This window comes from Mirounga leonina, unplaced genomic scaffold (genome assembly GCF_011800145.1).
Source record: "Mirounga leonina isolate KUSES-001 unplaced genomic scaffold, KU_Mleo_1.0 Mir_91, whole genome shotgun sequence".
Classification (NCBI taxonomy): Eukaryota; Metazoa; Chordata; class Mammalia; order Carnivora; family Phocidae; genus Mirounga; species Mirounga leonina.
In genome coordinates, this window is record NW_023270839.1 from 19975515 (window position 1) to 20002459 (window position 26945).

The 26945-nt window shown below is 45.7% G+C and overlaps 2 protein-coding genes and 1 pseudogene across 4 annotated transcripts in view; 2 read left to right on the top strand and 1 right to left on the bottom strand.

Moving 5' to 3' along the window:
• Positions 1–26945, top strand: part of CCNDBP1 (cyclin D1 binding protein 1) — a 33133-nt gene that overhangs the window by 3898 nt on the left and 2290 nt on the right. Inside the window, exons 5-12 of one of the 3 annotated variants that reach the window (XM_034994122.1) lie at positions 406–502; positions 904–977; positions 1759–1835; positions 2324–2604; positions 4118–4178; positions 5393–5439; positions 5695–5805; positions 7298–8274. In XM_034994122.1, the coding sequence (XP_034850013.1) occupies positions 406–502; positions 904–977; positions 1759–1835; positions 2324–2604; positions 4118–4178; positions 5393–5439; positions 5695–5805; positions 7298–7343 (794 nt within the window). In that variant the 3' untranslated portion in view covers positions 7344–8274. Of the gene's footprint in view, positions 1–405; positions 503–903; positions 978–1758; positions 1836–2323; positions 2605–4117; positions 4179–5392; positions 5440–5694; positions 6311–7297; positions 8275–26945 lie in introns of those variants that run through there. The other 2 variants (XM_034994123.1, XM_034994124.1) reach the window with 2 other exon arrangements.
• EPB42 (erythrocyte membrane protein band 4.2) lies at positions 7279–25595 on the bottom strand. The gene is made up of 13 exons (XM_034994125.1): positions 25413–25595; positions 24086–24271; positions 23027–23260; positions 19945–20063; positions 18452–18556; positions 17403–17583; positions 16879–17017; positions 16478–16581; positions 15453–15695; positions 12877–13176; positions 10023–10189; positions 8799–8932; positions 7279–7517 (listed from the first exon to the last, which is right to left on the bottom strand). The coding sequence occupies exons 1-13, from the start codon at positions 25531–25533 to the stop codon at positions 7355–7357; spliced, it is 2196 nt and encodes a 731-aa protein (XP_034850016.1). The 5' UTR covers positions 25534–25595; the 3' UTR covers positions 7279–7354.
• LOC118003470 lies at positions 16601–19680 on the top strand (annotated as a pseudogene).

Genomic DNA, 26945 nt, shown 5'->3' on the forward strand with positions numbered 1-26945 from the left:
GTTAAGTGAGCTCCAGCTCTGCCTGTAGATTAATGCTTTGATTATAATTGTGACAAAATTATAAATGAATACATGTCTCATGGATCTTCAGGGTTAGTCACAGATGGTTTAAACTTCAAGTGTTTCATCCACCGTTGTCAAGGGACCATTGACCTTAATGAATGGATACATGCTGTCCTGGGAAGATTTTGTTCCTGATCTCTCTTGGAGAACAGTACTCAGGAATGGTGGGAGGAGCAAGAAAATGACATGGGGAAATACATAAGACCTGAGTTTTGTGTTGGCACTGCAATTAAAGCATGTGGGTGTGCATTACCTCAAGTTCTGAATGGTTTAAATGCTCAAGAAAGCAGATGGTGACTTCTGGAAAGAAGACCAGGCTACTTAGTCTTTGGGTTTTTTCAGGAATCACCCTGAGAAAGCTGGTACGGAATGCTACTCTGGACATCGTAGATGGAATGGCTCAGCTTGTGGATGTGCTTTTCATTACTCCAGCTCAGAGGTAGTAATGCCACAGTTGGGGTTATCAGTTAGTGGGGTTTCTTGCTTCAGGGAGGGGGAAAAAAAATCATTTTCTTTTTTTTTTTTTTTTTAAAGATTTTATTCATTTATTTAATTGACAGAGACAGTGAGAGAGGGAACACAAGCAGGGTGAGGGGCAGAGGGAGAAGCAGGCTTCCTGCAGAGCAGGGAGCCCGATGCGGGGCTCGATCCCAGGACCCTGAGATCATGACCTGAGCTGAAGGCAGACGCATAACCGACTGAGCCACCCAGGCGCCCCCCCCCAAACCTCATTTTCCCAGCAAAGTTACTAACAGCTAAGATTGATGACTAACAGAAAGGAGCTTTTTAGGAGAGAAGAACCTTGGTTATTGATATACCCTTATTGATTCCTTTCTCCAGCCCAGAGAACAGTGACCTTATTTCCTATAACAGTGTCTGGACTGCATGCCAGCAGGTGCCTCGGATACCAAGAGGTGGGTGAGAGTGGGAAACAGGCCACTGACTCTGCTGGCCAAAGCAGACAGTTCTCTCCTATCTGGTTTCTACTTTTGTAGCATGGATGTATTTTAACTTACAGTTTAGTAGAGTACATATAGTTTACCACCAACATCAAAAGATAAGTATTAATATTTTTTCTCAGTGTTCTTAGTTCTCATACTTTTTTTAGCCCTCTTTCTGGGGCCCTATCTTGTTGAACAAATGTGGTTTGTTCTACTGGTCCTGCCCAGGACACACTGAAGCACTTCTGAGATGGTGCCAGTTGGGTCAAAAGCAGTGTTCGTCCAAGAGGACGTTGATGAGAAATATCGTGTGACCTTTTTTTTTTTTTTTTAAGATTTTATTTACTTATTTGAGAGAGGGTAAGAAAGAGGGAGAGCACGTGGTGGGGTGAGAGCACGCAAAGGGAGAGAGAGGAACAGACTTCCAGCTGGGCAGGGAGCTCAACATGGGGCTCGATCCTAGGACCCTGGGATCATGACCTGAGCCCAAGGGAGATGCTTAACCAGCTGAACCACCCAGGCACCCCTCATGTGTCCATTTTATTTCTTTTTGTGGTTAATGATGAAAAGCTTTTTAACTCCTATCTGGGTACCTAGACGATGGGTATTAGAAAAATTTTACATTAAGCCATTGCTCTTGTTGACTATCCTGGGCACTCTCCTCAAATGGGAACACAATTGGTTGTCATTTGCAGACTTGACAGAATTGTAGGTTTCTTCTTTTATTCTAGTGCTTTCTGATTTTCCCTCATAGATAACAAAGCTGCGGCTCTTTCAATGCTGACGAAGAGTGTGGATTTTGTGAAGGATGCACATGAGGAAATGGAGCAGGTGAGGGTAGATGAGAATATAAAGAAAGGAGATGGCCTGGGCACCTGGGTGGCTTAGTCGTTAAGCGTCTGCCTTCAGCTCAGGTCATGATCCCAGGGTCCTGGGATTGAGCCCCGCATCGGGCTCCCTGCTCCTCCCTCTCCCACTCCCCCTGCTTGTGTTCCCTCTCTCGCTATGTCTCTCTCTGTCAAATAAATAAATAAAATCTTCAAAAAAAAAAAAAAAAAAGAAAGGAGATGGCCTAAGCATTGACTCAATTAAGTCCCATCCTCACTCCTGAATTTCGACTCCCATCTCCTACCCTACGCCATTGTGTGCTTTAGTGCCATTCCCCTCTGTCCATTGCCGGGCTAGGAGAGTGAGAACGGGGCTTATGAAGTGAATCAAGTCTGTGGCCATTGCTTAAATACCTGGCTGATGTTTTGGGATAACTCAGACATGATGCTGAAAGTATAACAGGCTCTTTTTTTTTTTTTGGCATGTCTTAGGCCGTGGAAGAATGTGACCCATACTGTGGCCTCTTAAATGACACTGAGGACAATCCTGACAACCATGGTGATGAAGAGGATGATGGGTTGGGGTGTCCAAACAATCGGGACTTATATTGGTCAGAGGAAGATCAAGAGCTCATAATCCCATGCCTTGCACTCGTGAGAGCATCCAAAGCCTGCCTGAAGAAAATCCGGATCTCAGTGGCAGAGAATGGGAAGAAAGATCAGGTGGCCCAGCTGGACGACATTGTGGATATTTCTGATGAGATTAGCCCTAGGTAAGCGGCCTCCCCACTTGAAACATGTGAGCAGCAGCATATCTTAGCTTGTGCTGTCACCCCAGGCTTTTCCCCCCGTTTTTTATTTTGAAAATATTCAACCTATAGGAAAGTTGAAAAAACATTGTAGTAAACACCCATATATCTTTCATCTAGATTCACCTGTTGTTCACACATTGTTTTCAATATTGGTTCATTTCTCTATGGATAGATGTGCCATTTTCCTCCTGAACCATTTGAGAGTAAGTTGCACACATCAATGACATTTCACCCCTAAATACTTCAGCACTTATCTCCTAAGAACAGACATTCTTATTATTACATCCAAGAAATTTAACATTGAATAGAATAATAATTAATATTCAGATTTCCCCATTTGTCTCTCAAATGTATTGTATAGCCTTTTTTTTTTTTTTTTTTTTAAACCCAGGGTTCTGTCACAGTGTCACATTACATTTGGTCATCATCTTTGCAGTCTGGTTTGGTTGTAGTCTCTTGCAACTCTAATAGTCCCTGTCCTTTTTAGTATTTTTTGACTTTGACTTTTTAAAGAATCTAGGTCAGTTGTCTTGCAGAATATCCAAACAGTCTGAATTCATGTGATTGTCTTTTTCATGATTATAGATTATATTCAAGTTAAATATTTTTTTGGCAAGGATATCACATATTTGAGTGTTTTGTGCTTCTCATTGTATCATATGGGGGAGGCACGTAATGTTAGTTTGTCCCATTATTGGTGGTACTAAATTTCATCACTTGGTTAAAATAGTGCCCACTTGAGTGGCGTTCCATGGGTAAACTCCACTTGCATCAGTTATTAAATTAATGGTTTCAGATCCTCCCTTTTTTTTTTTTTTTTAACATTTTTATTTATTTATTTGACAGAGAGATAGAGAGCACAGATAGGCAGAGTGGCAGGCAGAGGGAGAAGCAGGCTCTCCGCTGAGCAGGGAGCCCGACGCGGGGCTTGATCCCAGGACCCTGGGATCATGACCTGAGCCGAAGGCAGATGCTCAACGACTGAGCCACCCAGGCGCCCCTGGATCCTCCCATTTTTAAAAAATTTTAGAGAGAGCAGTGAGCAGGGGAGCGCGGGGGTGGGGCAAAGGGAGAAGGAGAAGGGAAGCAGAGTCCCCACTGAGCACGGAGCCCAGAGGGGTGGGGCTCGATCTCCAGACTTGGACTCAGAAATCGTGACCTGAGCCAAAACCAAGAGTCAGACTCCTAATCCACTGAGCCACCCAGGTGCCCCCAGATCCTCCCATTTTTAACTGAATGTCCTATTGTATGGGCCAAGGGAGTTCCCCCCTCCTCAGCTTCCTAGTGAAATGGAGTATGTATGTGTTTAGTAAGTATCAGTTGAATTGATTCTGGTTACCCAATTTAAGGAATTGAGAGGCATTTATGGGACAGTTAGGTTCTCCCTGGTCACATCCTTAACTGTGTACTGGAAACCACCCAGTTGAGCTTTGTTCCTTTTTTGTTAATGGTTATTTTTGCTTTCTGCCCTTAGCGTGGATGATTTGGCTCTGAGCATATATCCACCTATGTGCCACTTGACTGTGCGAATCAATGTAAGTACCAGCTCTGAGGGAATAGCTACTGACCTAACTGGTAGGATTTCACTAACCACTAGTATTTCCTTTAAGCTATAGAGAATATATTTATTTGTTACATTTGGATGCAAGTACAACAATAATGTCACAATTCTTACATGTATTTCTGCTCGATAAATATTTACTGAAGCCATGAGTCTTGGTAGTACTCTCTTCCATAACCACTTGGGTAATCACTTAGAAGAACCCAAAGACCTTAGAAAATGCTACTTTGAAAAGAAAGTCTGAATTACCACAGTACTTTAGGATCCTATTAATCTAAAGTCATTAAATTTCTGAATTCTGGTGTAGGCAAAAATACATGTCCACAAACATACTCTGTTCTAATATAAACACATTGGGTGATTTAACTACAGAGGGTCAAGCTCTTTATAAAAATCTGGTTTTATTGTATTTTTTCAAGCCCTGGGTACTGTGCTAGAGAGAATTCTCTTGTCTTCTTTTTAGAGATTCAGATTATCTCTACAGTTATTGGAAAGAGAAGTAAAACTGCCAAATGGCTTATATCTTACATTCAGAATTATCAATCCTAGAAATATTTGATAAATTAGATGGTGGAAATTAAATTTATCAAATGTTTCTTCACAGTATGTGAACACCTTAAAGTAGAATAGGATCCTTTTGGTGGTAACTTTTTCTTTCCACATCCACTTTTTAAAAATTGACTTCCTAAGAAATAAACATCTTTAGCAATATGCCTTGCCATTTACCCCAAATAAAAATTTTTAAATGTGTAACATATATTGGTGGCATATGTATGTCCTCATGTTATCTTGTTATTGGTGTACTTAAAATTCTGTACATAGGTTTTTTTTGTTTTTGTTTTTGTTTTTTTTAAAGGAACACTAGCTGTTTCTGCTATATATTTGGAGCTATCCGCAGTTGGGGTAAATTCAGGTTATAGTCTTTTTCTAGTTTTTTAAATTTAAAAGTATTAAAAAATTTAAAAAACTTATAGGAATGTTATAGCAACAATATTAATAGGATTTTGTAAATAGAGAAGAATCCTGTAATCCTACCACCCTAATCTAATCAGAATTTTTGTTTTTGCAGTTTCCTTCAAGGTTTTTTTTTTTTTAATAGTTCATTACTTGAGTCTTTTATTATATCTTAGCTCTCCTTCCCTTTTTATGTGGGGCTTAGGGTGAGTAACTTCTTTGTTTCTTTTCTAGTCTGCGAAACTTGTATCTGTCTTAAAGAAGGCACTTGAAATTACTAAGTGAGTATGAGGACTTCTCATCAAATAGCTTTTTTGAGAATAAACCCATCCAGTCATTCTCAATTCCTAAAGCCCCATTTCAAGAAGTGGAAGAAGGTGGGTGTGGTGTTTTCTTTCTACTTCAGTTGTGGAGCAGCTAAGTTTCTACAAAGAAATTTGCCTTTTCTTACTAGTTTCCTCTGTGCTCCCTGTTGAGAGTAGATTTTCCCTTGACAGTATAAATTTAACTTCTCTTTTTCCCCATTCCATTTGCAGAGCAAGTCATGTGACCCCACAGCCAGAAGATAGTTGGATCCCTTTACTCGTTAATGCCATTGATCATTGCATGAACAGAATCAAGGAACTCACTCAGAATGAACTTGAATTGTGAGTTTTCAGACTCATTTGTAGTCTCCTCTGTCTTTACTATCACAGGTAGCCTCTGATGTCTTCTTTTAAAATGGGGCTAGAATGCTCTCTGGATCAAAAGGGAATTCCTGCCCAAATTTGTCAAGAGACATTATTACCAAAGATTGTTGGTTAGGACAGACTGACAATTATTTATAAACTATACGAGTATGTTATCTTTTTCTGTGCTAGATTCAGATGGTAATTGCATGAGTTTGTGTTCCTGAATCGCCTTCAGAGATTCGTGTAGAAGCTGCCTTATTCCCTATTTGCTATAAAGTGTGTTTCATTGTTAAACATGTTGATAGTCTTAATAAAATGCTGACCTGCCGATAGTTCAATAAGTACCCTTCCAGAGTTTCTTTCTACCAGAATTACAGTGGGTTGAGACTAGCACATTGCTCTTTCATTTGGATTTATAGGTCTAAACGTCTGATTCTGATCAGAACTGTATTCAGAATAAAAACCCCTGACTTTATTTTTATTTATTTTTAAGATTTTTATTTATTTATTTTGAGAGAGAGAGAGAGCATGAGCAGAGGGGGTGGGCAGAGGGAGAAGCAGACTCCCCGCTGAGCAAGGAGCCCAGTGCGGGACTCGATCCCAGGACCCTGGGATCATGACCTGAGCCGAAGGCAGATGTTTAACTGACTGAGCCACCCAGGTACCCAACACCTGACTTGATGACTTCAAAGCTCCTCTCAGTGCTTCAGCAATTACATATTATTATTCTTACCATTAAGTCCTTCTGAATATTATTCCATCCATGTCTCCAAAATTATTTTTTAGTATTGAGCTCATTTGTTAGGTTTGTCCACTTTATTGAACAGGTTTGTTTTTCTTATGCATACTTGTATTATTGTTCTGTTACATATTACATCTGTTTCCAGATGTAAATACAAAATTTTTATAAATCAAAAATTTGTAAATGTATTAGAGAGTTTGTATAGTTTTAAGAGCCTTTTCAGTTAATCCTTTTGCACAATCATCATGACTTAATTATATTTTTGCATTGGTCTGGAAGATCACATATTGGAAAGCAAGATAAACCTGTATGATGTGTATTCCGGTGACCTGACTTAGCCCTTATGCCTGTACTGCAGGTCTCCACAACATCTAATGCCAGTCCTTTGCCTTGCATGGGTGCGACTTATCCCATCTGCCCTGCTGATGTCCCCAGGGTCTTTTTAGGTATAATCAGCCACAGCATTCATTCTTCTGAGCAATTAGTGGGTACTTGGGTTGAAATTCCTTACGTCAAATGAGTTTTAATTTACTTTTATCAAGTGCCATTTTATACTTGTAATAAGAGTCATAAAGAGAAGGAACTAAATTCAAACTGAGAGAGTGCCATAGCAACAAAATAACATAAACCCCCAAAAATAACTTTGTATAAAAGGAGTCCAGTTCTTTTATTTTTTTCTCCTAGGGCCTGTTTTCTATATACCTAATAATTTTCATATTTCTCTAGTGGACCAAGTTCATGTTATCAACATCAGACTTTAATTATGCGCTGATTATTGGACGTTTAAGCGGGAAGTTCAGGGGCCTTCACAGTGACGTTTCTGTAGTTGGTTACGTTCTGGAACATATCGCAGTCCATTTCCACAGTGAGCCTCTGGAGCCCCACCTGTGTTGGTGTGAACTGGAATTCGGTGTGCAAGGTGTTTCCAGGCCACACGGAAGCTAATCTGAAATAAAGGAAAAGGCAGGTGGTAGTTCTGTCCCATTGCTTTGCTAGTCCCAGTGACTGATCCTTCCCTGCTTGAAGAGGTGAACTATGAAGAAATAAACATTTAAGTACCTTGCTGTTGAAACAGGAGGTTTTAAGGAGCCTCCCTTTAGCAAATGATTACATGGTTAGGAAGAAAAACATCCTATTCTAAGGGCTTCCAAGCTGCATCTGTTATTTATCACCTGTGACTTCAGTCTGGTCCCACTCTTGGTAGTAGTACTGGGGTATGTTTGGGAAGGCTATGGTTTTGGACCCCTCACATTGCTAAGTGCTGTAAGGGTACAGTAGACATATACAGAAGATGTCAGTATGTTAACAGGTGGTGTTTGACGTCCTATCAGCAACCTTCTGGCCTACTTGTGGACCAAAAACAGGAGTAGCACAGATTTCCTTTGAGGAGCTTTCCCCCACAGTTGATCTCGGATACCACAAAAATGTAGTTAAATGTTGGCAGTCCATCCTCTCAACTTATTGGCAAGAGTGATTCATTGAGTTTCATAAGGCTGAGGCATTGGCTCAGTAACAAGACAACTACCAGGTATTTCAGGAGTAGGCAGCGTGAACTCTAAACCGTATACTGTGTTTTCAACAAAGAATGTGGTGGACACAGTGAGAGAAGAAGAGATAATGAAAGAAGATACTTGCAACATCTGAAACCAACAAAGGATTCATACGGGGAACTCCTACAAATCAACAAGGTGGAAAGGCAGAAACACCAAAAGAAAAGTGGGCAAAGATAAAAACAAATCTTTTACCAAGGAGGAAACAGAAAAGGGTAATAAACATGAAGAGTTGCAAATTAAAACAGTAATGAGATATTACCTTATTTCTCTTAGACTGGAAAAAAAGAAAGCTGAGTATTGCCAAGAGTGGAGAAAAGTGGAGAAATGGTAGAAACTCCTGTACTGCTGGAGGGAATGTGGACTTCTGCCATCATTCTGCAGACAAATCTCATTAATCTTGGGTCCCTGCCTTTCTGACCAGTTGAGATGTTTCAGTGAGATGAGAAGCTTGTAGTCTCTCTCTCTCTTTTTTAAAGATTTTATTTATTTGAGAGAGAGAGAGAGCACAAGCAGGGGTGGGGGAGGAGGGGACAGAAGTAAAGGAAGAAGCAGGCTCCCCATTGAGCAGGAAGCCCACATGTGGGGCTCAAACCCCAAGATCATTACCTGAGCTGAAGGCAGATGCTTAACTGACTGAGCCACCCAGGTGCCCCAAGAAGCTTGTGGTCTCTTACCTGTACCTCCTCTCTCTGTAAATGAGCCCCCTTCCAAAGAGGGAGATCACACAGTCCTTCATGGGAGCATCTAGGAAGTTATGGAGGCGGACTGAAGCCTTAAGAAGTTGATATTGCTCTGCTGTCTCTGGCATCTGTGGGAAGAGGCAAAACCTGGAGCAGATGCAAAGAGCACAGGGCTACAGTTACTGCTTCCCCTCCTAGGCGCCCTCCTTGTACTCTCAGTTACTCTCCTGTCTCTGCCCTCCGGACCCAAACTTCACACCTGACTTCTTTAGCTCTCCACAGGTCTTCCTGCATTTATACTTACCCTTGCCTTGATTCATCCATGGCCATTTCTGATGGTGCCTCTCAGAAACCTTGGAGGGGTTCCCATTGTCTTCAGAATTCAGCTTTGGTTGGCATTCAGAGCTCTTCATGGTCTCACCCCAATCCCCTTTTCCAGCCTCACCTCTACTTCCCTTGACTAAATGACATCCCAGCACCCCTCTCAGACTTCCTTTGGGGCCTCTCTGTTCAGTCTTCTGCCTGCAGTGGCCTTCCCCAATCTCTGCACTAAAGCTTACCTATTTTTCAAGGCTCGGCATAAGTGCCTCCTATTAAGCCTTCCTCAAACCCACCAGCTGAAATTAATCCCCTTACTTCACTTATGCCATAATGACTTTGTACTCTATTGAAGCACTTACATAAAAGACCTAACATTGTGTCTCATTTACTTAACTATAACATAACCTCGTTGAGGGCTAGGACCAGATCACATTCATTTTGGTCAGGGTAGACATGTGGATAGAGGACTAGACAAGAGCCATAAGCCTCTAAAACATCCCATTTTCATGGTCATGGGTATGATAATCTCTAGGACTGTTTCCTCATCTGTATAATGGGAATAATTCTACCTCACAAGGATTTTGTATTAAAGAAAGAAGGTGAAAATACATTGGCATATGTATAAATTGCTAAATAAATGTAGGCTAGTATTACCCAAGTATGAAGGCAGCAACTGGGGAGGCCCTGATTTTTAAAATATTTATGTAACCAAAAAAAGAAGTTGGAAGATGTAAACCTTAATAGCATATGTAAGAAACCATCTCAAGAGAAGGATCTCTCAACCTAGCATTTCCTGGTAATCCTACAGCATAGTTGTTTGCCCTGAAGGTTGAGGGGCTCTGATTCCTTCTGAGACAGGAGCAAACGAGAGTGATTTGGGGAAAGACTGGTGCCTACCTCAATGGTAAGGTGTGGTCTACAAATGGCGATGTCTTCCTGAGCAAAGCAGCTAAGGCTGGGCTCAGACTGTGTTGCTGTGGCCATGACAGTGAGTCTGAGGAAGCTGTTCTCTGGTGGGCTTTGCTCAAAATGGAAGAAGGCCAGGTTTTTGATGGTTTTGTTAACTGAAACAGGACAAGTGGAGTCAGTGCAAATCATGAAGGTGTGTGCCCTGGAAACAGGCAATACTACACACAATGCAAAGGAGTCTGTATCTCACTGAAGCCAGAAAGATGCCTTATTTCTCATAGCAATTGCAAACTTGAACTCAGTCAAGACCCCACTCCCTACCACCATCACTGCCTCCAACTTTCTTGACAGACCACCACAGTGGGGTTGTTGAAGGCCCTGGCAAACTAGAACAAGTTAAGCTCTCTGGCCTCAGCTTCCTTGTCTAATAAGAACGCCTACCTGGTGGGTGGCTTGTGTTAAATGAGATACTGAGTGCTTAACTCAGACCCTGCCACACAGTTGTTGCTGAATATATGCCCTTAGTTCCTTCTTATTCTCTGCTTTCTCCTTTTGCTGAGAAAATGAAGGCATCTTCCACTGTCTAGGAATTTTCTCAAGCTCATGTTCCCAGTCCCAGCCTGCAGACATAGTCATCTACCCCTGCTCCCACCATCCCCAGGAAGATGAGATGTCCTCCCTCCCCCAAGTATAAACCCTCCACTTTTTAAGTCTGTGCCCCATCCTGACCCTACCACTGCCTGCTCGTTAACTTTGGGGCAAATTATGTAACCTCTCTGTGTTTTGATCTCCTCATCTGTAAAGTGGGGATAATAGTAGCTGCTGCCGCAGAAGGTTGTTGTAAGGGTAAATGAGACTGTGTGTATGGAACACTTAACACTGTGTCTACCAAAAGTAGGCTACAGTTATTCTAGTTGCCTCTCATGTCCCCTCAGGGTTGCACCATCAGTTATAACCCATTTTTCCCAAGGCTTCAGGCTTTCCCTCTCTGTTGATTGTTTTCCTCAGCATGTAAGCAGATTCTGCTCTCTCATCTTAAATAAGCAAAAAACCACCCTCCCTCTACCCAGTGTCCCTGGCTGACTTCGGTCTGTTCTTCCAGGAAGGATTGTATACGATGTCTCGCTTCCTCAACTCTCCATCAGTTTAGCCCCCAGGAAGCTGGACTTTGCCATCACTTCTCAGTAAGACCACTCCTTCAGCGTCTGCTTTTCAGCCTTGACATCTCCTGGCCACTCTGCTGCTCCTGCTGGGTGCTCCTTCCTCTGTTTGACCTCTCTGTTTCCCTTATTCCCTGCTCTTTCCCTGCCTGCCGCCTACATGCTGGTGCTGCCTAGGTTCCCCTTTCAGCCTCTTCTCTTCTCACAATCCTTCTTCCATTCCCAGGAGTTCATCAATGCCCTGACTCTTGGCCGCTCCCTCTGTGCTGGGATTCCCACATCTGGTCTCCAACCCAGGCCATTCTTCTGAATGCCAGGTTTAGGTTTCCAGCTGCCTACTAGCCATCTCTGTTTGGATGTCTCATGGGCTTTCAAGCCCAACATACCATAAACAGAACTCATTATCCTTCTCCCCATACTTGCTCTTCCTCATTTTCCCTATCCTAGAGAGGAAGCAACACTCTCACCAGCCCCCCCCCCCACACATACTCATAAGTCCAATCTATCCTACCTCCTTAATATGTCTTCATTTGAAGTGCTGCTAGTCTAATTTGTCCTTCATGCTTTGACTTATTACAAAACCTTCCAACCTCTGATCCAGTGGTTCTCAACATTAGATGCTCATTAGAATCAGAGAGAGAGCTTTATGAAAATAGTCCCAGTGCCAGGCTACACACCAGATCGATTATATCTGACTCTGGCAGCAAGGCCCAGGAAGCAAGCAGTATTTTTAAAGTTCCCCAGGTGATTCAACATGGAGCCAAGTTTGAGAGTCATTGTTCTAATATGACCTCTTCCATTCCAACAACTGTTCTTTTTTTTTTCCAATGGATTTCTGATCACATTAGCCCCTCTAGTTCAAATTTTCCCCAGCTTTCCACTGCCCAAAGAACAAAACTCAAACTCCTTGGCATGATATACAACCCCCTGTGTGATCCAGCCCCCGCCCCCTGCAGAAAGGGAACATGGTGGAGAGACTGGAGGCAGGGGAGCTGGTTAGGAGGCTGTTGCAATAATGTAGACAAGCTCCGGTCCACTGATTCTCTTTTGTCTGCACATTGGAATCACCCGATGAATTTAAATCATTTTTGATGTTTGGGTCCAACCATGGAGTTTCTGATTCAATTGGTCTGGGGATGCAGGCTGAGCATCAAACTTCCCCAGGTGATTCTGATAGGCAGCAAAGTTTGAGAACAACTGCTCTAATCCAGGGGCTTTCAACCCCAGGATAACATAGGGAGCTTTTAAAAAGTACCAATGCCTGGACCCCACCCCAGACCAGTGAAGTAGGGCTTTGGGGGAGAGGAAGAACCTGTGCACATGTTCCTTCTGCCTTGAATATTCGTGATGCACTTTTCTGCCTGTCATTGCCCTTCCTCCTTGTCCTTTCAGACCCAGTGCAGTCTGCTTTACCTGGGTGAGATGCTCCCCTGCCATTGTATTCTGTTGACCTTATCAAACACTTCTGTAACTGCTACCATTGTCTCTTTACTTACCTGATTGCATTTGAAATTAGGGGGGCTTTGGTCTGTGTGAAGCTCAATAAATATGTGTTGAATGGCAGAGACATGGCACCCCAGGGGCTTGAAGCCACCTCTTCAGACCTTCAGGGGTGCCCCATGGCTGCTGCCTCCCAGGGGGGGAGCTGGAGTTTGGGGATATCCGGGGGGCCATAGCATTACCCATGTTGGCACCGAGCATCAGGGACTGCTGCTTCTTCCAGAGCTCAGCAGCAAGGATGCCATTGTAGTATATTGCCTGCAACCCAAATGCCAGCTGCACTGCCCTCTCCTGGTCACTGGGGTTAACCAGGCTCACTGAGAACTGGGCATTCCCTCCCAGGTAGACGGAGCAGGGTGCTTCCAAGAACATGTATAGAGGCTCAGCAGTCTTGAGACTGGGAGGATGGATACCACTGTGTTTTTCATATCGCATTCTCTCTTCCTGGACTTTCTCCAGCACCTCTTTTTCTTGAGGAGATCCTGAAGAATGGAGGAAACAAAGCAGGCCTTTTATCCAGAGGGTATAGACCCTTCTAATAAAAGTCCAAGATTAAGATTCATTTACCCATTGCTACTCAAATGCCAAAGTCACAAGAGCTCTGCAACCCTCTAAGGCCACATTTAGCTTAAAAAAAGAAAAAAAAAGAGCCCTAATGTGAGACCTGAAACCATATAAAAAAATCCTAGAAGTCAAGCGATGACTTCTTTGACATTGGCCATAGCAACTTCTTTCCAGATATGTCTCCTGAGGCAAAAGAAAAGCAAAATTAAACTATTGGGACTACATCAAGAAGCTTCTGCACAGCAAAGGAAACAAACAGCAAAACTAAAAGGCAGCCTGTGGAATGGGAGAAGATATGTGCAAATGACATGTCTGATAAAGGGTAGTATTCAAAATAAAGAACTTATAAAACTCAACATCCCCAAAATGAATAATCCAATTAAAAAATGGGCAGAAGACATGAATAGATGTTTCTCCAAAGAAGACCTACAGATGGCCAACAGACACATGAAAAGATGCTTAACATCACTCATCATCAGGGAATGCAAATCAAAACTACAGTGAGATACCACCTCACACCTGTCAGAATGGCTAAAATCAACAACACAAGAAACAGGTTTTGGTGGGGATGTGGAGAAAGGGAACCCTCTTGCACTGTTGGTGGGAATGCAAACGGGTGCAGCTACTCTGGAAAACAGTATGGAGGTTCCTCAAAAAGTTAAAAATAGAACTACCCTGCAATCCAGCAATTGTACTAGTAGGTACTTACCCAAAGAATACAAAAATACGAATTCAAAGGGATACATGCTCCCTGATGTTTATAGCAGCATTTTCTACAACTAGTCAAATTATGGAAGCAGCCCAAGTGTCCATCAATTGATGAATGAATAAGAAGATGTGATACACACACACACACACACACAGGCATACTATTCAACCATAAAAAAGTGAAATCTTGCAATTTGCAATGATATGGATGGAGCTAGAGTGTATTATGCTAAGTGAAATAAATCGGTCAGAGGAAGACAAATACCTATGACTTCACTCATATGTGGAATTTAAGAAACAAAACAAATAAGCAAAGGGGGAGAAAAGAGGGAGAGGCAAACCAAGAAACACTCTTAACTATAAAGAACAAACTGGTGGTTACCAGAGGGGAGGTGGGTGGGGTGGATGGGTTAACAGGTGATGGGAATTAAGGAGGGCACTTGTCATGATGAGCACTGGGTGATGTATGGAAGTGTTGAATCATATTATACACCTGAAACTAATATAACACTGTATGTTAACTAACTGGAATTTAAATAAAAACTTTAAAAAAAAGGTCTACATTGGGCAGATCCACTGCAGATATAGCATGTCTCTTCCAGGTCATTCCAGTTCTTCAAGTGTTATGCATTTGCCCCTTGAATGGTGGGAGAGCAAGCTTTTGGACAAGTCATACTGACTCTGAGGACAGATCTGCAGGGACTCACATCTTCCTAAGTGAAGGAATTGACTTATTCCAAGGGCAGTGGGGGCCATGGAATATTCTAGAGCAGGGGAGTAACATTATTTTGTGTCTTAGAAAGCTCATTCTGGAAACTAAGTTGGAAAGGGAATGATAATGGAGAGATGGGACCTGGGGGTCCAGTTAGGAGGCTGTTAAAATGCTGCAGACAAGAGATGTTGAGGCCCTGAATTTTCTATAAGCAGTGAGGAAGGAGATAAGGAAACAGCTATGAGAGAAAGTGGGGCAGTGAAGGAGGGAGAGGTGAAGAGGGTGCAAGCCTTCTTGTTTGGACAAATAGGTGACGGTGGTGCCATTAATCAATATGGAGGAAGGAAGAGATTTGGGGTGCTGGAAAAGAGGGCGAGAAGGAGAGAGGGAGAACATCTTCTGGCAGCTGGGCTTGGTATTAAGTGTGTTGTATTATAGTAGTGGTTTTCAACTGGGGGCAAGTTTGCCCCCCAGGGGACATTTAGAAACACCTGGAGACTTTTGGTTGTCTGTCACAACCTGCTGTTGTGGGTTGCTGGCATCTAGTGGATGCAGTCTGAGAATGCTGCTAAACATCCTATGATGCACAGGCCCCCACAATGGAGAGTTATCTGGCCCAAAATGTTGATAGTATCAAATGGGATTACAAAGCCCTATTTTATATGATGAGGAGAAGACTGTGAGTCTCTCTGGCCTGCATCCTTCTGGCCCATCCCTTCCCCTCTGTTGGCATTTCAGGTGCTGAGAAGCCTGGGGCCCTCCCCTGCCCAGTACCTTCAGGATACTTGTAGTTCTGAGTGATGTCCTCACAGCGGTTGCTGCCCACACCCTTGGTGCTAATGTTGTTGCCAACATACTTAGTGCTGGAGTTGGTCAGCTCCAGTGCGCCATCCTCACGACACTTCCAGACCACACACGAGGCATTTACTGCGGCGAAAAGGTCTGATACTCCAGGGGTCAGGCTTAGTGTCCCCTCCTTGACTGCTCTGACAGGGGCCAGATCACAGGACCCCAGAACTGAGGGAGAAAAAGGTCAGTGAGCAAGAGGAACCATACCCAGACCTCTCTCTGAGTCAGAGCTGCATAACCTCTGTCCCCATCCTATACACTATTTTCCCTCCCCCAAGATCAAGGTCAGAGGTGGGCACTAGGCAGTTTCTGAAAGGGCATTGCAGTGGTGAAATTCAGTTATTTAGTGACAGTACTTTTTGGTCATGGCTTGTGGCAGGAGCCCTCTCAAACTGGACAGGTAGAACCTCAGAGGAACGTAGTACACCAGAGTTCCTTAGCCAGCTCTGCTATGGATATGATAGGAGTAGGTCACCTTTACTGAGCACTTACTATGTGCCAGGCTCTATTACTATTCAGCTGCTGAGAAAGGAAGAGCAATCCTTTTATGGCTCCTGAAGATTTCTTCTCTGAGCTTGAGCCTATCTTGATACCCTCTTTATCCACATCCAGAACCTCAGAAATCCCATGCCACAAGCCCCTAACCCAGCACATCCACCAGCTATCTTAAGACCTTTTTCCCTTCATTGAGACTCTGCTCCCTCGCCCGTTGCTCTGAGGTAGGGCAAGTCTCCCCATGGCCTTGGGCCTAGATGGCTAACACCTTTGTTCCCTTGAGCCTGCTGGCTTCAGGTGAGCATTCTGCTGGCCACTATCATTCCTTCCACTTCTCCTGTTTTAGGAGATGCAGACCCCCTTTGGACCTCCTGCTTCTCCTGTTTTCGAGGGACTTCTTGCTTGTACAGCTTTGTGCAGCCCAGGATGGTACTTGGCCTACCCCCAGCCTTTACCTCCATCTCCACTGGGAACACGTGGGTACAGAATCTGCCATCCGTCATAACCTGGGGGCAAAGCAGGCCGGGTCATCCAGCACTCCGTGGAAGTCTGGAAGATCCTGAAGGTACCAAAGGAGTAATGCAAGTTCGGTGAAAAAAAGTAGTCCTGAAGAGGACTAGACATGGCAGAGTCATTATTGCCATGGGGATGGGAGGACACTGTAAGAGTGCTGCAACACTCCTGGGGGTGGGGGGCACATGCCACGACTGACCATCAGCATCCTGCCTACAAGAGTCTTGAGGGCCTCCTCTCAGTGCTAGGGTCGCTCAGGGTGTGCAGGGGTTGCCGTGAGGTTATACCTTGTGGATTCGGAGCCCTCCCGTGCCTGGGACCTCATCGTCTGTGGGCTTCTCACCAGATTCTGCCTCTTTGGGCTTCTCCATTCTGAAGGCCCTCCTCATTGTAGTATTCATCTACAAACAAGCGGCCGCCGGTTCCCTGGGCTGAGGCAAACGTGGTAATGACGCGGGCAGGGATTCCCAGGCATCGCAGCACTGCGTGGGAGGGGGCCAGAGAGTCAGGGGATGCCAGGGAGGCCTGGGTATGTATAGCTAGTGTTTTCAGTGTCTCCTCTGGGCAGGCATGGTCTGAAGTGCCACCTGACACCGTGGAAAGAGGAGGGGCGCAGGCACCTGGCAGGTAGGACTGACCCACAGGCCCAGGATGTGTAAAGGCTGAGAAAGGAGGTACAGACAGTTTACACAGCAGGCAGAGTATACAGCAGGGCGAGGCTTACAGAATGTACAACAGAGCACCGGGGCTTGCTCCTGCTGGGGCAAGGGCAGGGAAAGTGTCAGGGCGAAAGCCATGGGGCAGGGCAGGCACGCTGTACGGTAGCCAGGGTGACCCGGGGGTGCGGCAGGCAAGCCAGCTCTGTACCTGTGCAAGCCACTGCGGCGAACACCCAGGCCTGACTGTCACACACAGGTCGCCCTTGGCCTGTGATCCACTGGCGCAGGATGGGCACACTGCCCCGGCGCTTGCTCAGCAAGGCCCCTTCCTGGGTGGCGGCGGCGGTCTGTGGGGTGGGCAGGACACTCTTCTCCTTGAGAGCATGCAGCTGTTTGTGGAAATGTGTGGATGTTATGTGGGGTCTGGGACAGAACCGCCTCTGGAGGGGGGCAGGGAGTAAGAGGGCTTAGACCACTTGTATCAGAATCATCTGGATACTCCTGGGCTTCACCCTACCCACTGGATTATAATCTCTAGGAGTGGGGCCTGGGGAATTCTTTTTATCTAGTCCTCTGGAAGCCAGGGGTTTGTGGACCACATTGGCAAGCAAAGCACACATCATAAGAGGAGCAGGAGAGCTGCCTCTCACTGGGGGCTGGTTTCAATGCTCCTTCACTTGCCTGACCCTGATTCCTTTGAGGGCATTTGCTCTTGGGGCCTCAAGGCCCACTTGTCCTAAGCTTCCTTCTCCTCACAGGTTGACCTTGTCCTCCACTTCTTCAGAGGGGAGTCCAGAGGCACAAGCTGAAATGGGGAACTCATGGTTCCCCAGAAAGGACATTTAGGGACAGGAGGAAGCTACCAAACTACCTTCATGGTCTGTATATTCTTAGGAGTAATTTAGAAATGCAAACAACCATTTGAGCAGCAAACACTGGGCAAGATAGACCCTAACCCTCCTTCCCATGGACCTAAGCCTGTAGGTTGGGCTGACGGGAGGAGGCAACGGAGGGAGGAGGGCTCTGAGGAACTCCAGGCCAGTTTTAGTCCTCCTGGCTTGGGTCCTGAGGGATGATACTTCCCTTTGCTTTTCTCTCCCTTGTGGATGCTACTGTCGTCCCTCCTCACTCAGACTTTCTCCAGGAACTGACCCCCACATCCTGGGAGGAAGGGACCATTTGTGATTTGAAGGTTTCCAGGGCCGTAAATGTAGGCAGCTCCGGCAGAAGGCTCCCCTCCCTCCCCACCTCACTCACCAAGGCACCCAAAATGTGGGCCACATGCTCCGGGTTGCCCCACTCCTCCACCTGCTTGTCCATGCTCAGTAAGCCCAGGCTGAGGTCAATGACACTGCTCTCAAACTGGAAGGAGCACACAGGACCGTGATGAAGGGCCTCCAGGTTGGGTACTCCTCCCCCACCATCACCTCATCCTTCTCCCAGACTCAGGTTCCACTCCTTCCTGCCTTGCCTTCTTGTCTCCTGTGGGAGTTCTGGCTTTTCCCTCTCTCCCACTGTGCCCCCCGGTCCCTGTGTCCATGCAGTCCCATCCTTTGCCTGTTCTGTTGTCTGACCGTCCTGACATGGCGTGAGCCCTTGAGGACCAGAGCTGTATTGTTTGATTTTTGTTGTTGCCCATTTTGTGTGCTCCTACTGCTCCTGCCATCACTGATCCACATGGGGAGGAGACCAAGGCAGCGTTTGCTCTTGAGGGACCCGCAGTTTAGGAGCAGAGGAGGACACGCAGGCCGGTAGACTACTGATCTCAGCAACATGGCCAGGGCTCTAGGAGAGATGCCAACCCAGAGCAGAGGGCATAGTGGGGAGAGTGACTCTTAACCTTTGGGGGCTGAGGAAAACATTCTGCTGGTCTTAAAAGATGGATAGGAATTTTCTGGGGTGATAAAGGAGGGAAGGTATTCCAGGCATATTCAGCCTGTCTGTTCAGGGGATGGCCAGAAACTGGAGCGTGGGGTGGCTCTTGAGGAAAGAAAAGCAGTGGCCTGGCTCTGAAGGGCCTTGGAGGTCAAGCCAGGGCATTTAGTTTTTATCCTGTAGACAGTGGGGATTTAACAGAGGTTTGATTTGCTGTGGCCCTTAGGAAGATAACTCTGGAAGCTGTGGAAGATGGTCTGATGTGGCCCTGAGGAAAGAGAGGCACCACATAGCTGAAATGGCCAAAAGAAGCCTCACTGATACACCAGGGAACAAGGTTGTGAAAAAAGGATTCGGTGTGGTGCCATCATTTCTTTCATCTTGGGTATCTGCCCCTTTCCGAGAACTTCCAAGAGCGCTATGTTGGGATAGAGCATCTGGAGGTTCACCAACCTCTGTGGTCTGTAGAAGCCACTATGAGGAGGGCCTAGGGAAGAATTGGCCATTTTCAGTGGAAAACAAGTGGCAGTTACTAATTATGATGACTGTACTTTGGATCTGGATTTGCTTCACCTTATTTTGTAGTAAGACACTAACTGCTTCAGAAATAAGGGTGTTTTAATTAATCCATTAAACAAATGTGAAAAGGATCATTTTAAGAGGTGCAGTCTCTTTGAAAAATGGATCAAACTCTTGAATTCAACATACTCAAGATGTTTGTAAATAAACTTATGGCATGAATCCTTAAAAAAAAAGAAGAAGAAGAAATGGCCTCATAACCTACAGGCTTTTGGACCTGCCAGCTCTGTCTGGCCTGAACACTGAAGGTTATGGGGCAATTACTGGCCCCTATCCTTTCCCAGAGATCCCCATACCTGGCCAAAGTCCCAGGGCTCTGCGTGGAAGCAGTCAGCGGTACCCAGGTAGATGAGGCCATTCTGGTTCAACACGTACTCCCTGCGTTGAGATTCCTTCTTCAGGAACACAGCATCCTCTGGTGAAAAGCAGGCAGGGATGAGGGCCTATGGGGTGTTAGGCCTGCCCTCCACACCTAGGCCTCTGCTCTCCCTGCTCAGGTCAGGTTTGGCTGCCGGCCTTCTCTTTAGCTGTGGGCATGATGAAAACTGGAGAGGAATTCCCTTTTTTCAGTGACCCCACTGGGACCCAGACTCTTCTCTGGTGCAGAGTGGGAACAGGGGTCAGAGTCCCTGGGTCAGCCAAAGTGGCCTTCATGGTCAGCCAGACAGATAGGAACAAGCCAAGCTTAAAAAGCCTACTGGTTCCCAGAAGACATGGGCAGCCAGAGTGCTTTTGGCCCAAGAGAGTTTGGCAACAGTTCAGGGAACTTCCCAGTGGGCCTGTTATATCTCACAGCCAAATGCTTGGCTGGCTCAGTCAGTAGAGCATGCAACTCTTGATCTTGGGTTATAAGTTTGAGCCCCATGTTGGGCGTAGAGATTACTTAAAAATAAAATGTTAAAAAAAATTTAAAAATAGTGTTTCAGGGAAAAAAAAAAACGATCAAACATAGCTTGACAGGGGTGAGCAGAAAGGAAGAGGAGCATCTGGTAAGACAGGGTCAGAGGGAATAGTGGAGCTGGGTGAAGTAGAAGCCAGTGGAAGCCCTGGGGGCGTCCAAGTTCGTCTAAGACTCCCACAGTCTCTCCTGCCTGTCCTGCTGCCTTCCTCACAGGGTCGGGCTGGGGTTCATGAGGAGGCTGGTAGGCTTTAAGGAGGAGGACACTCTAGGAAGCCGGGAGCGGCAGGGGAGATCTGCTCTGTTTGCTAAGTGTCTCTCTCTGCAGCTGTTGCTGGGTGGGGGGTGGGGGAGTGGGAGGAGGGTGCTTAGGCTGGTTCCTGGGGACTAATAAGAGAAAAGGCTTTCCAGATTATCCCTCCAGGCATCTGCTGGGATGAGGGTACTCAAATTAACAGAAGGATAGGATATTAAAAATCGGGAAGCCCTGAAGAACGTGAGGCCTAAAATCATAGAACCATGTGCCCGAGGAGCCCTTGACTCCTGCCCCTCCATCTTGAGACTCTCTATAAAATCACTTCAAAGTGAGGTGCTAGGCCCCAGGCTCTGCAGGGCTCTGGGAGGTACCTTATCAGAGCACAGGTAGCATCACCCTCCCCTTCTGCCCCAGAGTGTGGCCCCTTTTATAAAGTTCTCTGCTTATGAATAGGACTTTCTTTATACGATATAAAATTTCCTTTTGAGTCCAGGAGAGTCCCATCTCCAAGTATGCTAAGATGGACTGAGTCCTGGATAATCTGAAAATCTCTTAATCACCTCCCAGAGAAGCAGAGCCAATAACTCACCCCTGCCAACACAGACATCTCCATACGGACTCACACAGAGAGGCCTTTCCCAGGCAGGGTCAAACCAAGCATAGACGCGAGAAACCCAGCATGGAGTCAAGACTAAGAGTTCCCACTGAACTGAGCATGGTCTCAGAACTGTCTTTGCTGTGTCTTTGCTCTGGCCACAAGGGCCTAGCTCTGGTTGTGGGTTCGAATCAGCGAGGCAGGGACTAGGGCCTCAGCTTTGGAGGGAAATATGTCAAGAGCCATGGATCCTCCCCCAGCTGAAGGGGCCCTGACTCCACATTTACCCGCATGGGGCAGCTACACCTGAATGGACACTCGTTCCCATCTATTGCTCTACCTGCTCATCCCCTTGAATCAGGAAATAAGAGCCTGAACTGAAAATAGGCAGGGCTATCTGAAGGAGGGGGGACTGGAGAACCCCACCCCATCTAAGAAACGTGGAGAGAGGAAGTCCCCTGGGTTTCAGATGCCACATAGAAAGGGAGTTAGGAACTGGCTGGAGAAACCCGGGAAGATTTCTTCTGCTTCCCTGTGTTTCCTTTTGTCTCCCAGCCCTGCCTTATAACAAGGGCCCCTTCAGGCTGGCAGTGAAACTCCTGAAAGAAAAAGGCTCTGCATTTGTTGTCTGGGTAGCGAGGGAAAGCTGGTCAAAATTGTTTTCCATCCCCCTAAGCAATGCTTCAGGAAGCCCCAAGGATTAAGGTGGGGGGTGGCAGATTTAAAAAGGAAAGACAGACTCAACCTTCAGAATGGGAAGGAAGAGGAGATGCCCTCCTTGTGTTTGGAGCATGTCAACCACATCTGATGATCTTTTGAAAATGAAATAGTCCCAACAGCTTTGCCAGAGGTAGCCACTGGTTGGGCTGCAGGAGGTCATCTGATCTTAGGAAAGCCCACCCTTAGTCTGCTGAGCTACAGGCCACTAGCTGTTTGATTTGCCACTCTAGCAAATACTTAAGTTGATGTGGAGAGGACCCAGCAGCCAGTAGTAAGAACAGAACATACAAGTGGAGAAAAGCAGAGACAACCAAACAGGGCAGATTTATTGTGGAGCTGATGAAGCTGAAGCTTTGGGCCCTTCACTGGCACAGACCACTTTAGGCCTGAGGAATTCAAAATTTTGTATTCTTTTTCTTAAAGAGGGTCCCCCAAATTATATAAATAAACCTCAGGTCCCGCAAACCCTGGATTCACCCTGGACACAGACTATGGGAGCCCGGGGAAGAAACCGAGAAGCCCGTCCCTCAGGTTGTGTCCATTCCTGAACCACTTTCCAGTTCTCAGCCCCTGTGCTGTCACAATAAAGAGTAGTTCTCCCAGGGTCATCTCAGTGAGTCTCCACTCCTGTGACCAAAGAGCCCGACCCGGCACCAGGGTTTGGTGGTGAGATAAGCCCTTCCTTTCAGGGGGAGGCCCCCGGCTGCTTCTGCCAAGGGTGACACCAACACAGACCCCGGGTCTGAGAGGCCATTCATCCAGGGAGCAGGTACCACAGTAACTGAGTGCTGGTACTGTCCTTGGAGCGGTGCACTGGGGCCTGGGGCAGTCACTTCCTGCCAGAGCTGTGTCCCAGCTCCTATGCCTGGAGTCCCGGTGCAGCCCAGGCTGGTTCAGGTCCAAACTCACCTCGAGCCCATGGGTTAAAGAGCACTGTGAATTGGCCTAGGAGGAGTTGCTTCTTGCCCAAGACCTGCAGCAGGAGCAAGTAGCGGCCAATGATGGCGTCTGCGGGCGCAGTCACAGAGATGGTCCAGCACTGGTCATCTCTGTCTTCCACTGCCGCATTCCACCACTTCTGGTCCCCCAAACGGGAAATTGGGAACATGGCTTGGGTCTTGTTGGCCTTGGAAGGGTGCTCTCCTGCAGTCACACGGAGATGAATTGGTCATTTGGACCTTTTGGTCACAACTCAGAGTAATAAAGTCAAGTATCATAAAGTTAGAACAGGTGAAAATTGTTTTTTTGTGAGGATGGAAGAAGTCCATCCAGTAATGGGAGGCAGTAAAGTGTGATAGGAGAGCACAAGTTCTCAGTGCTCATGGACCCACATCTAGAAAAGGTCCATAGTGTATAAAATGGGCGGAGTGGTATGCCTTCTTCGTAGGATGGATGTGAGGTCTTAATGAGATAGTGCATGTGAAGCACTTGGCCCAATATCTGATATGTAGTACAAATTCAATAAATAGTAGCAATTAAATGTTATCTTAAGCCTAGATGAGATCCATTCAGGCACTGATATATTTGTAACCAAAAGGAGCCCCTTAGTGATAATGATGCGCAGCAACTTCTGAGTCATAATAAATGTGATTTTTAAAAAGATTTATTTTACCTATTTTAGAGAGAGAGCAGGGGGAAGGGTGGAGGGGGAGAGAAAATCCTCAAGTGGACTCCCCATTGATGCGGAGCCACATGAAGGGCCTCGATCCCAGGACCTGTGATCATGATCTGAGCCCAAATCAAGAGTTGGCTGCTTAACCAACTGAGCCACCCAGTCACCCCAATAAACACTACTTTTTATGCATGTTATTTGATCCTCACCACAGCCCTGCCAGGTGGACAGGACTTCTTGAGGCTCAGATGCATTGTGGGCCATTTGCCCCTTTTTCCCTGAGGAGGTGCTGGAGAAAGAACCCCCCCCGCCACCACCGGCCTGCCGCCAAAGGGGTCTAGGCCTGCCCCACTCACCAGTTTGGGCAATGAGGGCTACCTTCTTCAGGGTGGATGAAAATGCATAGACCGGAGCCTGGAAGTACAGGATTATGGTGAAGGGCTGCCCTCTCCTCACAATGAGGTGCTGGGAGCTGATGGCCTTGGTGTGGTGCTCCTCATTGTTTTTTGCTGCCTGGAAGTCACAGTTCTTGATCCCCATGGCTGTTGTGGAAAAGGGAAGTCATGAAGACGAGGTAAATGTGACAACTTTAGTAAAAGCGGAGACCCTGGAGTCAGAGTTGAACTGAGGTTCAAATCCTTGGCTCAACTTACATACTAGCTGCGCCACCTAAAGCAAGTAATTTAACCATCTGAGCCTCAGTTTCCTCTTCCTTAGAATAATCATCCTTCCCTGCAGGGTTGGAGAAATTAAATGAGTTAATGTATTAATACACTTAGCACAGTGTCAGACACGTAGGAAGTCCCACTAAATGAGACTATTACTATTATTGGTAAGAGCAATGCTTGCCCTCATTGTTGACCTTCTTTTCTGGTCCCTAAACAAAACAATGAATAAAACCTGGAATTTTGCTCACCCCTACTCCTTTCTTCTTCAAACACAGATAATTTTTAAAGCTGGTTTTGAAATCACTGAGCCGATTCTCTTGTTTTATAGACGGGAAGAGTCAGGCCCAGAGAGTAGAACCAACTCACCTGAGATCATACTTGGCTCTTTCACCTAAAGGCTCACCAAACCCATGGCCCCATGCAGCCCAGAAAAACTCTCCAAGGAGGGGGCCTGAGAGTATTATGACAGCCTATCAGGCAGTTCTCATTTTACAGTAAGTCTTGTAAGTAAATATACTAACAGACTTATGCAGAGGCCCCTGAACTTTCTGCGTCCTCTGGTTCTACCTATTCTCTTGCTTGATGTTGGCCTCTGTCCCTTGTATTTGGATTCCCTGACTCTTACCTCCCCTTCTGTCCCACTTAGCTTTGAGGCTATGACACCCTCATGCTTTCCCAGGGTGTCACAACCCAGTGAGAATAATCATGTTGTGATGCCATAAATCCATGCTGTCATCATCGTCGTCACAACTACGACCACTGATTTACCACCACCAACCTACCATATTGCCACCCATAGCCATACCACGGCTACCACTGCCACAGCACCCAGTACCACTCCCCAACATAGCCCCACCAACCATCACGTCCACCACCAGCAGCACCTACTACCACCCCCACCAGAGTCACACCACCATCACCTCCACCACCATCTTATTTCTCTTAATGAAAACACGTTATTGTGGAGGAGCTACTGAGAGTCAAGTAAGCCCCATGGAGAAATGGCTTGGCTCACCCTGTCCCATGGTTGCAGGTCGCTCTTCTCCACTCGACCACAGAAAATGCCTGTCTTGAACTGTTGCTCCGTGCTGCCTTTCTGGATCTGTCCCGAGAGAAAATGATGGAGGTACTTTCATTGGCTTAGGAATCTGTAAATAGTAGAGTTTTCTTCCACTCCTCCTGTGAGCTCCCACACATGTTTCTTTTCTCTTGCTCCCTCCCCACTGCTATCTCTTGGGCCAGCTGCGGGGAGTTACCCTTTTCATTTTATCTCCTGCGCCCGGCTGCAGTAGGGGGTGGAATGGGGGAAGATCCGCCAACTAGAGAAGCTTAGAGGAAACTTCTAAGCCTGTCGCTTCAGTGGTCTCAAGAGACCCTCAGAGATATTACCTGGACAACACTGGAAGACTCTGGAAGAGATGACTCCATATACAGGAGGCCCACATCCAACTCCAGATCTCAGGCCCTAAACATATCCTGGGCTTCAAGTTGCTAGATGTTTGTGGCTATTTTGGTAATAGAGAGAACTTGTGTGTCTGGGATTCATCTGTGTGAAGCAGATAAGGAGGTAGAATTTGTTGGTGAAAAATAAATGTCCTAAAAGTAGAAGTCAGAGCCCCAGCTCTTCTGAGCCCTCCGGGTCTGGGACACTCTTCCAGAGAAGGGTGGGAACTATCTTGGGACTCAGGGCCTATGTGTTTTCTATTTCTACTTATTTAGTCACTGAGAAGATAAGACACAGGAAAGGACCTCCTCTTTGGCCCTCTTTGGTTTTCTAAAGCCCAGCTTTTGCTAGGGCTTCTACGACTGTGCTACCTGGAGCACGCTCAGGGGCAGCTGTGCTGGCCTGCACGCATATGAGTTATCTGTAGAAAGATATAAAAGACACTACAAGGAACATCGGGTGCCTGTGGAGAGGAGAGCTAGAGAAGGGGGTAGGAAGATAATTTTTGTCCTGTTTACACTAACTTTTAAAACTGAACCATTGTCCATTTGAAGAATCTTATTATGTTAAAAAAAAAAAGAAAGAAAGAAAGAAACGAAGCTGCTGCCTTTTTACACCCCCCAAAAACGATTCTTCATGAGAAATGAAGAGATAAATTTTTCATTATTTGGAGATGATGTGATTTTTACCTGGAAACCATGAATCAACTAAAAAATGATTATAAAAGATAATTTAGAGTCCTATTCTTAAGTTTAGTGCATTCTCAATAAAAATGCTAACAAGTTTTTCTCTGAAAGTAGAAAAGCTGATTCTAAGGTTCAAAAGGAAATTTCTAAAAGATATAAGATATAATCTAAAAAGATCTAAGAAGATATAAAGATGTTTTAGATGAAAACATCTAAGATGTGTTTTACTATCTAGTAGGCCTCGTCATGCTACATTTCTAACTTCGTATGTAGTATAACCAGCTTCCTAGATATTAAAACATAGTATGATATCACTGCACTTGAAAAAGCACATTGACCAAAATGTACACATTAAGTATGGGCTAAACATTGCACTTTGTATCAGTGGGGAAGATAAGGATTCACTAGTAAATGGTTT

Bases quoted from the DNA above. Each gene is read 5' to 3' on its own strand.
- EPB42 (XM_034994125.1), bottom strand. From the start codon at position 25,533: ATGAAAGTACCTCCATCATTTTCTCTCGGGACAGATCCAGAAAGGCAG. The intron at 17,584-18,451 runs GTGAGTGAGGTG...TTCCACAAACAG, and splicing joins CCCACATTTTGGGTGCCTTG to CTGCATGCTCTCAAGGAGAA. The intron at 15,696-16,477 runs GTAAAGGCTGGG...TTTCTCCCTCAG, and splicing joins TGTTCCCAGTGGAGATGGAG to TTCTGGGGTCCTGTGATCTG.